Source organism: Mus caroli, unplaced genomic scaffold (assembly GCF_978045245.1).
Source record: "Mus caroli unplaced genomic scaffold, Mus_caroli_1 scaffold_7, whole genome shotgun sequence".
Classification (NCBI taxonomy): Eukaryota; Metazoa; Chordata; class Mammalia; order Rodentia; family Muridae; genus Mus; species Mus caroli.
This window is the reverse complement of record NW_028227262.1, coordinates 37,192,542-37,205,782: the sequence shown is the minus strand read 5'-3', so window position 1 is coordinate 37,205,782 and position 13,241 is coordinate 37,192,542. Positions and strand designations below refer to the sequence as shown.

The 13,241-nt window shown below is 39.4% G+C and overlaps 1 protein-coding gene across 2 annotated transcripts in view; it reads left to right on the top strand.

The window, feature by feature from the left end:
* Grm7 (glutamate metabotropic receptor 7) overlaps positions 1–12,929 on the top strand; it is an 891,604-nt gene extending 878,675 nt beyond the window's left edge. For both annotated transcript variants that reach the window (XM_021164769.3, XM_021164768.3), the window contains one exon: positions 11,761–12,929. In XM_021164769.3, the coding sequence (XP_021020428.1) occupies positions 11,761–11,810 (50 nt within the window). In that variant the 3' untranslated portion in view covers positions 11,811–12,929. The remainder of the gene's footprint in view (positions 1–11,760) is intronic.
* The last annotated feature ends 312 nt before the right edge of the window (positions 12,930–13,241 follow it).

Sequence of the window (13,241 nt, the reverse complement as noted above, 5' to 3'; positions counted from 1 at the left end):
GAGATGGCCCTCCACTATCTATCTATCTAGCTATGTGCACATATATATGTATATATGTATATATGTAAATATGTATATATATATATATATATATGTGTGTGTGTGTGTATGAGTGCATGTGTATGTGTGTGTGTGTGTGTTTCATACTCAAAACATTTACCATAGACACATGGAACATATATATATATATATATATATATATATATTTCATTGTTTGTATTACAAATATTGCTTAAAGTACTGGGTGTTAAAAGCGTGGTGCCCAGTCTTTGGCATTACTGGGTAAGTTAGGTTATTGAGAATATAACCTTACAGAGGGCTATTAGAACCCCAGCTGTTTTCTCTCTGTCTTCTATCAGCCAACAGTGAGCAGTTTCATCCCACTTCATCTTCTAGTCATGTTCTCTCTTGCCAAAGCCTCAGATTCAACAAAGATTACTGACAGATCTCCAATCCAACAGAGATGGAGTGCCAAAATAAACTGTTCCTCCTTGTGTGTAGTGTTTCTTGACTAATTTGTTACAGAAATTGGAAAACTGACTAACATCTCCCAGGAAATGTGCATAATCAAGCCTCAGCCATGACCATTCACACCATTTCCTCTCTGGAAACGTCCTATCCCATTCCCCTCCCCCTGCTTCCATGAAGGTGCTCCCCCACCCACCCACTCTTGCATTCCCCTACACTTGGGCATTAAGCCTTCACAGGACCAAGGGTCTCTTCTTCCATTGATGCCCGACATTCTCAATACATACAATTTTTCCAAATATATTGTGATTTTCTACTTCTTAATCACAGATTTTCTATTTTAGTTGAGACATATTTTCCTCCTCCTAGATTTTTCTACACTTACTAAGTATTCTCTTGTCATTCAGTCCCTTCAGTTTAGGGCTTTTGTGCCTGTATTCACCCTGTGAGCTGAGCTTCCCTATAGTGTCTTTCTCATTGTCTGTCCCGAAGTCTCTGCCCCTCTCCAAATTTTAATGCTTATCTGCTTACCTTCTGTGGGAGCTCAGGTTCTGTAGTCCCTTCTTACGGTGTTTTTGATTATGTGACAACATTCCAGATTCTCATCATCTGACATTTGCAATTTTTTAATTCACCTACCCATGAAAGTACATTTGGAGTGCTGAGACCAGTACCTGAAGACCTTGGGAGGTCTTTCAGTCAGCAGTTGGCTCTAAGTTCAATGTTACAGAGGCAACAGTACATAGGCATACACATACACAGATGCAGATTCTCGCAATATAGCACTGGCTGACCTGGAGCACACTGTGGAGAATAAAGAGCAGGCTAATCTCTACTTAAAGAGATCTTCCTGTCTCTGCCTGTCTCTGTCAGCCATATGTTAGCGTTAAAGACATGTGTCTCTATACTTGGTTTAGATTTATTTATTTATTTATACATACTTGTGTGTGTGTGTGTGTGTGTGTGTGTGTGTGTGTGTGTGTGTGTGCCTCCATGCATGGGTAAGAAGGATACTGAATCATTTGTAGCTGTACTTAAAGTTGTCAGGTGCCATATGTAGGTATCAGGATCCTCGGTGAAAGCAGATATGATACCTAACTATGGAGCTGTGTCTCCAACTCAATATTAAAATGTTTTTGAGCATAAACACAGAATGAACTTGGACACTTGTAGCTACTTAACCTAATTTTACCTCTAAAATTAATAGATTAATGTATACTAAATAACAGTGACCATGTTACAGAATATAGCTAAGCTATTATAGAAGGAATTTTTTTTTCACCAACTACCTGTTTTGTTTGGTTGGTGGTTTTGGTTTTCAATGAGTTTTCTGCCTCAGTAGAGTGTGTAAGCAAGATCTGTGCCTGTTCTGCACCATAATTTGAGCCTTGTGCCTAGAACTGAAACTGACATGGAATAAGTACTCAGTAAATAGCCAGTGAATTGTCTTGTGTCCAAAGTTGGTCCTGATTGAGATGATATTTTTTTTATTTACTTTCATGTTGCTACTTCATACAAAGCCCCTGGTAAAAGCAGGATACTTTTATAGAAGAATGAACGAAGGAAACATGAAGCTATAAGTGCGAAGAACCAATGTTGAGCAGTGGCTGTCATTGACACTGCCAAGTACTCTTCTACTTCTGTCTTACAAGAATTATTTGATTTGTATCATCAGCCTTTAGACAAACTTTGGAGCACAGCCTCATCCCTTGATGTATTATCTCATCATATCCACAACACATTACCAAATATCCGCATCTATAATATATCGAAATCACAAAAAAGGCACAAAAGCTTTTCAATACCCAGGGAAATTGCATAAGAAAAAAAGCCATTTCTTTGATGTAGTAATTTAATGCACCATGTAGATGTGTGTGTGTGTGTGTGTGTGTGTGTGTGTGTGTGTCTCCAAAGTACCCAATGTCTAACTTAGCCAAGCTTTGTGGTATTTCAAGACAGAAACTATCTCTGGATTCAGATACATCTTCTAAGAACATTGAAAACTTCTGCTTGATGCTTTACATCTTCGAGTACAAATTGGGTTTCTTTAAGGAAGCACTAAAATATCTATTTACCCTTTTCATGGTGGGATTGAAAATTGATTTCTCAGTCATAGCCAGGTTGTTCTGACCCTGCTTAGATGCTCAGAGCAGCAGTGTTATGGTTTCAACGTTACAAATTAGAAGCCAGGGACATGGCTCAGCAGTTAAGAGCACTTGCTGCTCTAGGCACAGAGCCAAGCTTGGTTACAGCACCCACATGGACAAATACAAGCATCTATAGCTTCAGTACTAAAGGCTTTGAAGTTTTCTTCTGCCTTGAATGCATGAGATGCACATACACATATGCAGGCAAACACCTACACCCATAAAATAAAATAAAATAAAATAAAATAAAATAAAATAAAACAAATTATTTTTTAAAATTGCAAATGAAATCTGAACAGCACTATTTAAAGTTTTCTTTGAATACAGTGAATACAAGAAAGGCAAAATAATACAAGACCACCCCCTTCAAGAATCTTCTAAAGCTCACAGAAGACAAAGACTCACAGACATGCATGACACAATACATAAGCATGAAAAAAAATCACACAGTTCTGTTTGGAGACACATGAGAAATTGGGGTTTAACTTTAGTTGTGCTAACTATGTGGAAGAACTGGGAGGGAGATCATGCAAGCATGCAGGAACTCTAACATGGTTGAACAAACAACAGCCCACACTAGCTGGTCAGTCAACCTGAAATTAGATCACAATCAATGCAACACGGCAGGTGATCCACTAAGGAGAAAAATAAGAGAGGAACCTTGCAAGGAGGAAAATTACTCATGGGAGACTCCACTTGGACATTGTGACAGGCTCCCTTGTAGCCACTGAGTGAAACTTCCCATTGAAGGCTTTGAGGCATCTTTCCATAAAGAAGTAAAATGAAGAAATGAACAATAGAAGCAGAATAATTCTGATATATTTTTTATTCCTAATACCTGAAATGTAGTAGGACAATCAATACAGATATGGAATCGATTTATCTGACCCTACCCTCCCTTTCAGACTCAAATTCACCACTCTCTGACTACCCTCCACACACACTTTCTCTCCATTCTGGGTTCAGATTAACTCTTTCACCAGGAACCTCTCCTGGGTTCAAGGTAGTTCTTCATCAAAGAAATAGACTAGCATCCACATACAATCCCCCAAGCAGATTTTACTAGGATTTTCAGTATCGTTATTCAAGTCCCATAGAACTGGGTCTGTCTCTTATCCATGCCCTTCACAAGGATGAAAGAAGCATTGTTTGGTGCATTTTCGCTAACCGTTTCTATGTTGCTGATTCATGTCCTTGTCTCCCTATTATTTATTCTATTGCTGTCTGAAAACCCAGTGAACTGACGCCAGAAGTTGCTTCTCCATCATTCACCGACCTGCTGTCTAATATGAGGCTAGTCTGTGACTGGTGCAATTTTCCTACCTCATTAGACAGAAAATCAAAACTGCTTCCTGGTGACAAAGGTCAACCCTTACCTGAATACACAACAAATAAAACGTAAACCCATAGCTTGTGGGTCCCTAGACTGTTTCGTGTAGTCAGCATCTATGAAGACTGGTATTCAATACTTGTCAAATCCCATTTTCTTAGATAATTGGATAGGGTAGACAGACACCAAGATTTTGGAGTTTTTGCAACTGGATTAGAATTAATGGTGATTTTGACTATAGTGTTCTTTTCCTGATCGATTTTATTCTCACCCTCCCTAGCTCCTTGTCTCAAGAAGTCAGCTAGGGCCAACAAGGTGACTCAGTAAGTAAAAGCCCTTGCTGCCAAGATTGAAGACCTGAGTTTGAGCCTTGGTCAAAGAGAAAACTCTTTTGCACATATTTTTCTCTAACATCCACAAATATGCTGAGGCATCTACACACATCTGCACAGACATACAGACATGTACAGATACATATGCACATATGCACGCACACACATACACACAAGGGCAATACACAAAATACAATATTTAAAAAAGAGAAGTCCGGCTAACTTACCTAAAACAGTATTTTACAGTTCTTCAGAAAGATTGTGGCAAAGAGCTACAGAGGAAGCTGGGGAGACATATGGTGTCTCAAATTTTTCGTTCACAATTGAATTACCATAACTATGAAAGGTTTATCTTTCACTCATCATGTCCTACATTCTTGTTCAGATTTGCATCTTTTGCTATGAATATTGTGCTAATTTAATCAATTAGGAAGAATTTAGGGGAAATCATTACACAATGGATATACAAGAAGCTGACTGGCTTTCTATCAGATCTGGAATGAGAGTTCTCAATGGAAGGTGTCATTGCCGTATGTCTTTGCCATTAAATGATGTTTTATTATGATTTTCAACATATACTGAAAGGTGATACAGTGCTAAACTAGAGTCTAACATGTGATATGCTTGGTACATATTTTTGTTGGATGGCTACACAAGAAATAAACTTTTATATAAAATGCAGATTTTGGACTCCTCTTCTAAAAATGGGGAAATCTGCCTGTTGAGATAACAACCTAAGCCTCCTAAGGCTGATGCCTTACATTTTACACTTTTACACTTAGTCCACTTTTGTGTTCTCTAGTACTTGTGGGATTAATTATCATGTTAAATCACTGAAAAGCCCTACACAGACCTGTGTGTACATATGGGAAACTCCTGTATGTCTAAAAGTGAAATCTGAGTCACTGGCACACACAGTCAGCTTGTTCCATCATTTCCCATGTGTTAGATTTCTAAGGCAACTGAAAGAGAAGGAAGGCAGAAAAGAGATCAGTCTGGCCTCAGCAGGCAGGACTATTTATGTCAAACTGCAGTGGGCACACACAGCAGGAAAGGGGTGTCTGCCAAGGGAAGGGGAACCTGGGGCTTATATAGGAGGTTTGGAAAATTAAATGCAACGGATGGGGAAATGTGCAAGCCTGCAGTTTCCCCCTTCTGGAGCTGTTTGTCCAGATGAGGCTGTTTTGTCTTTGGAAGTCACTGTGCCAGATATAAGGATGCAGGCCATAGTGTATAATTGAGTCTCACAATGGTGGTGATGGGGTAGGGGCCAGAGTTTCAAAATAGGATCTTGGTCAGGGTCTAGCAGAGTTTGTTCAAAATTTACTTTTTTCCAAAGATTGTACTAATTTACATCCCTATCACTGGGCTAAAAATTAAATTCTTCTTTATTTACCTCCCCACCAATATTTGATATTAATTCAATTTCTGTTGTCCTTCTATAAAAACAAAATGTTAATTGTTTGATCTTATATTTCTGAAATGGTGTAGGTTTTTTGCTTTATGTAATTTTATCCACAAATTATTATCTTACTGTTTTTTAATCTGTTTTCTAGAAATTAGATTGTCTTTGAATCATTTTGTTTGTTTTTTAAATTCAGGAAATAAGATTCCATGGATGGAAAAAAAAATGTTGCAGAAATTTTACTATCTAGCATCTCCAATTGTAAAATCAACGCAAACAAATCTCAAAAAAAAAAAAAAAAGATAAATGGAAAACAGGTTGTGAGGGCTGGAGGGCGACTCGGTGGTTAAGATTATGCCCAGCTCTTGCAGAGGATCTGAGTTCTGTTCCCAGTATCACGAAGGCAGAACACCACTGCTTGCACCTGTAGCTCTTGGGAGATCTGGCGCCCTCTTCTGGCCTCCATGGGCACTTCACAACCGTGCACAGAGCCATCACTCATATGCATAATTAAAAAGAATTAAGGTTGCAATTAAGTTTGTGTGGAGTAACACCATTCTGTGTCTTTAAAACACATGAAGTAGGTGGGTTAGTTATCCCATTCCTCTACTGGTGACCCTGGCCAAGAATTGTTCCTCTCTAAAAGAAATGAAGGGACAAAAATAGAGCAGAGACTGATGGAAAGGTCATCTAGACTGAAGGAAAGGACCAGTCAACTTGGGATCCAGTCCCTGGGCAGGCACCCAGCCCTGACACTATTACTGATGTGCTGTGCTTGTAAATAGGCGCCTAGCCTGGCTGTCCTCCTAGAGGTTCTACCCACAGCTAATTGAGACAGATGCAGATACTTATAGCCAAGTATTGGACTAAGATTGGGAACCTCTAATGGAAGAGCTAGGCAAAGGACTGAAGGAGCCAAATGGGATGCCAATCCCATAGAAAAACAATAGTATCAACTAACCCAGATCCCTTGGAGCTCCCAGAGACTGAGCATACACAGGCTAGCCTAAGTCCCCTGGCATATATGTAACAGAGAACTGCTTCACCTGGCCTTAGAGGAAGAGAATGTACCTAATCGTGTAGAGACTTAATCCCCCAGGGAAGGGGGATGGGGAAGTTATGTGGGTGGATAAATAAGGGGACCGGGTAAGTAGGTAAGGGGGATGGGTGAGGAAGCACCCTCTCAGAGACAAAGGGGAAGGAGTGGGGTGAAGAATTCAGGAAGGGAGGACTAGGATGAGGGCAACATTTGGAATGTAAATAAATAAAATAATTTAAAAATAGAACATAAAAAAATCTACATGATGTAATGCTGTCTATAGTTTATTGGTGACTACACATGTGGGAGTGGCATGATCCACCCCAGCCATAGGACAATAGCTATGGTAGGTAAAGGGAATGTAGGAATTGCTAGTGGGAGTGAGAAGGGGGTAATTAGATGTTCATCTCCCATCTGAGGATAGGATGCTATGGCTTTTATGTGTGTTATATTTAGATACAATTCTTGTTTACTCTACAATGTTTACAACATATTGTTGTGTCCGGCCAGCAGATCACAGCCTGGGTTCTAGCCTGGAAAGGCATTTTGGAAATCTGGAAGAGAAGAGGGGCTAGACGACGAGAGAAAATGATGCAGCTAAGACAGGCATTCTGATCAAAGCTCAATTTTACTGTTCCACACGCAGTTATGAAGCAGGGGAAGGGGGCCTGATTCCCGCCAAATAATCTCGGGGTCCAGTAGCAGGGTGACCACGTGTATGACTCCAAACAGCAAAGTGGCAGGTTCCAGCAGTGGGCGTGGCAGAACGATTGAGTGGGAAGCTCCACCCCTGAGCAAGCAGGTTTCAGGCTGGGGGAGGGGAAACTACAACATATATGTGTACTTTTATGTATATCCTTTTACAAATATGTATTTAAAAAAAACTGAAAACACATGGTATTTATCAAATAAAACATCAACTTTGTTACTTACACGATTAGGAAACTTAAAAATGTGCTAAACAGAAGCATCAAGGTCTGTTTTCATTTCTTCTGTTTTCTCAAGATGATAAGATTTTTTTTCTTCTCTGCTTTTGGTTTTTTACATTTTTTTTTATAGTTTCTTCAATCTAGTTTGCAGTTAGCAAAAGTTTTTTAAGGCAAAATTTTGCAGAGTTGGGAGTGAGACAGCTCAAGGGTAAAGGTGCTTGCTGCCAGCATGAGCCTCTGAGTTCCACCCACACAGTGCGACACGTGGACCATCTCACTCTATCTGTCCTCTGAACTCCACAACTATGCCACCGCCAGGATCCCCCTCCTTCCACAAATCAGAGTAGTTAAAAAGCAAATCCTGGAGAAAGTTATATTAAAATTAAATTAATATTAAAATTGGCCTCCTAAGTCAATGCCAAATTGACAGTACATTTTGACAAAATGAAAATGAATTGGATGTCTAATATTTACTAATAAGAAAATGTGTATTAATAATGTATTTTAGAAATCAATGTCCTTAAGACTTTTTCATTGAAAACTTCAGGTCTTTTAAATACCTGAGTTTGAGAAAAATGTAATAGGAACAATACAATCTACTCTTGTTCTTTCTCAATGTAAACAGATTATTCAGTTCTTAAAAGCACTCACTGTTTTTGGAGAAGACCCAGTTTCAGCTCCTAGCACCTACATCATGTCGCACAATCATTCATAACTCCTGTTTCAGGGGATCTGACACCCTCTTCTGAGCTCTGTAAGCAACGGGAACCCATATGGTACCTATTTATACATGTAGACAAAACACTCACACACATAAAATACATATTTTTAATTTCATTCGACAAACATTCTTAAAATAAAATAAAAATACTCCAGCATCTAAGGGAAAGAAATTCCCAGTCTTAAAATAAAAGGCATATATCTCTTTAACAACCATTTTTTCTGGACAACTATTTTGAGCTAGGCAATTCTCTTCTCTAGACCATAAACTACATTGTTATTCAAATAAATAGAATTATCAGCCCTGTAGGCACTTCTTTTATTTACTCATAAGGCCAGGATGGTTTAAAAATAAACACTATAATACACTGGACTTTACTGTGATAAAGGGCAGAAATTGCCGTTCGAGGGGCTGCATAAACTTCATTATAACCTTGCTGCAAAGCTCCAAAGCAATTCTGCAAAGAAAGCAGATACTGAGGCTTATCCTTTGTAGAGAAGTTTGTAACCTAAAAATACATTTATATGTTTTATTCCCCAGTGAGAGACTGGGATAATTCTGACATCTGTGCTATCAACAGTCCTCAGGGTCTGAATTACTGTCCTCATTTTAAAGCCTCCACAAAGTTCAGCCTTATGCTAGAGGGCTGGGCTCATCTCATGTAAGTGATGGAGCACAACTAGAACCCAGGCAGGTGAGTCCCAGGCAGCAGGTTCTTCCCATGATGGCTTGCAGAAGAAAAGAGAGACTCATGGGTCATCTAGCATGGTTCTCAAATGCTGGTCCCTCTGCATTCCATGTCCCTCCCAACTATAATGGGGAATAAAAATTATGGGTCTCATTTTCTGAAAATACAAGAAGATAATGCCCACAAAGCTTCAGTGAGCCCTACCATGTTCTCCAAAACATAATTTTCTAATTTTCATTTATTTCATTGTTTTCTTGTTGCTAACTTGGGGTTTCACCTAGATCAGGCTGGCCTCAAGCTTGTTGTGAAACTGAAAATGAACTTGCCCCCCCTACCCCATGCTTCTGTCCTCACCTACTATGTACTGGGATGGGAGGCATGTAACAGCACGCCTTACTCAGGCAGTGCTTGGGGTGGAGCTCAGGGCTCTGTGCACACTAAGCAAGTACTCTCTCAAGTGAGTTCTATTCCCATCCCCACTCTCCAAGTTTGTCTTATTCATTCTATGTATTTATTTGTCTGTATGTTTAGCTGTGGTCCCGAAACACATGGGAGGAAGTCACAGGATAACTTGTGGGAATCAGTTTACTCTTCATTGCACTCACATCTTTACATGCAGAATTCCCTCGCTGCCCCAAATATCTAATTGTTAAAAAGCATAGCTAGGTTTTGATTCCAACTTAATCCAAACCAGTCTTCACTACAGCAGAGGAACAGTATTTTTCTGAGCTACAATTCTTTTAGTAAAAAAATCTTTATTGACTGATATTATATAGTAACCTATTTGAGGAAATTTAATTATTCTTTTTCCACTAGACAATTCTGCTTACACAGAATTTGGCTTTAATTAGCCACACCATGGAGGTGTCTAAGATATTTAGGTCAGTTCAGGCTTCTGGGGTTTTTGTTTGTTTTCTTTCCCTTTGGTCTGGAGGGTAATTAGCTCCTTGGCATTTGACAAGATGCACTGTTACAATGACTCTGTCTGTGTCAGCTGAGGTTGATTGACTGTGACACTGTAAATAAGGTTTGGAGTCAGGAAGCATCTTTAGAAAGTTTGCCCCAATGGAGAGCTGGGGAGGGAGCCTAATTGGCAGAGTGCTTGCTTAGCATTCTCCACATCCCAGGTTCAATTCTCACCCTTGCATTAAAGGATGTGATGATATGTACCTGTAATCTCAGCACTTTGGAGGTGCAGACAAGTGGATCAGAAGTTCAAAGCCGTGCTTGAACACATAAAGGGTTTAGGGGCAGCCTAGAATACAAGATACCCTGTCTTTAAAAAAAAAAAACAAAAAACAAACAAACAAACATAAACCTATAAAGAAAGTTCTTTATCTTACTTATACCCCAAAGAAGAAAGTTGCTGAAGGCAAAAGACACTGGAAGAGCCGCAGGAATGTTCTTGGGGGCTTGGAGTGCTCTGAGGCTAAGTCCATGTGTTCATCAAGCGCAATGGATCGTGATTAAAGCTTCAGGAGACTCTCACTTTCATGCAATTCTAGTTTCTTTTAATTTTATCTACTGAACACAATACTCTGTAACAGAGATATAAGTCTTCCAATCAGAAATGCCAGAGGGTATATCTGAATTTCTCCATAAAATGAGATGCAACTTTGTAATCTGTGCAGAATATGTGGAAAAATGATGTTTGTGTGTGTAATTTGAATGTAGCACATAGACTATCCAGAGGCTAGTTATAAGTACTTAGCACACTAGTGCAGTGGCTTGGGCCTCCAAATCCACACTAGTCCCTGCTTAAGAGTTCTGGAACAATTCATTTTTACTTTGCTGTGCCCTGTGAACATCTCTATTGAGAATATAAAAAGAATAAAGAAGTAAGCCATTGTCAATATACATGACAGAGAGTCTATGCCTAATAGAAATTGATGCAACATGACTAAAACCGAATGAGTCAAGAACACATTACTTCACAGACACAGTGTCATACAGAACCTTGAAGTGTGTTTCCATCTCAAGCACAGAGAAAGGACTGCCTTTTGGCTCAGTGTGTAGTCCTGTGCCTACCATGGGAGAACCAGTAGGTGAGTATTTACTGGAAACCTGACTATAGGAAAGAGTCCCAGGACTCTGAATGAAACAAGTTGTTCTGCTTCTGAGGAAAACAAAGGTCCAGTGTGATTGTTCAGATATCGGAAAGTTTCCAGGTGTGCTTTTAAGCTAAATGGAAATTACCAAGAAGATTGTGATGTACACATTGCTGACGAGATTGGAAAGGGGATGTCTAGCCATTTGATATTAGGAATGCTAACCTGTAGATGCACTACTGTAGAATGCTAACCTGTAGATGTACTACTGCTCCAGGCAGTAGGCATTCTTTATGAAAACGTTCAAGAAATGGTCACAGGATAAAAATCTCTGAGGCACCAGATCACCCTTGCAGCTTAGGGCTGGCTAATAAGAAAGCATGGTGGTCAATAGTAAATCTGATGATCTTATTGACCCCAAAAGTGTGAGGTTGGGGACATATCAAAGAAATGAATGAAGGTGAGTGTGTATCACTGGCACATCAATCTTAGTTTGGAATAAGCTTATAGATAAATGCAAAGATGCCAAAGTATATGTGTATTCCTCAGTGATGTCTCATTGTGTCTTGACTTGGTCCTGGAAGTCATCCACGCTCTATCTTTGAAAACAGGGGTCATTGCCACAATTGACTTTTCCCTCTCTTTCTCTTCAGGCCCTGCTGCAAAAAAGAAGTATGTCAGTTATAATAACCTGGTTATCTAACCTGTTCCAACCCATGGAACCACAGAGGAGGAAGACCTTGAGTTATTCTGTCACCCAGCCTGGCATAGGACTCTTTTGGTCCTGCCTGCTTCCTATCTCTGGAGGAGCTTCCCCACCCGAGAGAGCAATGGCAGAGGATCCACACATCCTGAACAGCTGCTTTATGAGACACCTTTACTTTATCTTGGCTTAAGAGGTCATTGGCATCAGCACTGCCATCTTGGCTGCAATTCTGGACTCCCTAAAGCAAAGGGAGAGTTGAGATTCAAGTCCCACCCGGCTCTTTTGGATGAACCGCTGAGAGCCTCAGGACTGTTTTTTGGGGGCTGACTTGTCTTTCTACGTACGTACTTCCAGGCTGCAAGGTTTTGAAATTTTCTGTACAGTTTGTGAGGACATTTGCACTTTGCCACTCAATGTCGTACCTCGGTTCACTGTTTGTTTTTGAATGCCCTGTTTTCATAGAATCCTATCCTCTCAAATGGTGGAATCTTTGGGGAAACTTTAAAATAACTAATTTTTATTTAAAAAAAATCTCGGCAGACATAAGAGAACACAACCCCCCATGCACATCTGTAAATGACTGTATGGTTATGATTATAGTAACACGAAAAATCATGTTTTTTTTTTTAAGACACACACAAAAAGATACTTAAAGACCAAAAACTGTGCTGAGAAGATATGCCCCACCTATCTTTGGTACATGGTAGGTGTTGTGATGGAAAAGGAAAGCATTGGTTAAATGGAATAGAGGTCTTGATCTTTGGAATGCATGCCGGTAATGTATTTTACAGTACATGTTAATAATTTATGTTTAATATTTGTATTTGTGTTCTCTTTTGTTATTTTACTTAGGGTATATGGATATTTTGCAATAATTTTAATGATTCTTAAGCTATTTGAAGGAAAGAATATGGATTTCTCATGTCTTGAGGTTTTGTTCATGCCCCTATGACTGACCAATGTGATAAGGACTTTAAAAAAGAAGCATGTATGTTTTTTACTGTTTGTAAGAAGTACTTTCGTTAATCTTGCTGCTTATGTGTCAATTTAGTGGAAAAGAAATCCCTTGCTGAAAAAAAAAATCCCTTTCCATTCTCTTCCAGTTCTGTGGTATTGTCCAAGAATGTATCAATAAAATACTTTGGTTAACTTTTTTATTTTCTGTAGTAAGTGCTTTAGTTGTTCTCCCCAGCCCACTCTACCTCCACTTGTTTACAGTTTATTTGAAACCCTGGGCTGCAGAACACTAGGGACAGCTCAAGTCCTAAGCTTCCAATGAACTGCACAGCAAACCCTAGAGGCACTGGTGTGTTCTCCTAGAAAAGGGACAATGACAAAACCCAAGCGTTCTTTCCCATTATAATTGAAGTTCAATCCCTAAGAATTCTCAGATGCTAACTCAGCAAGTTGTCTATCAAAATGAAATAA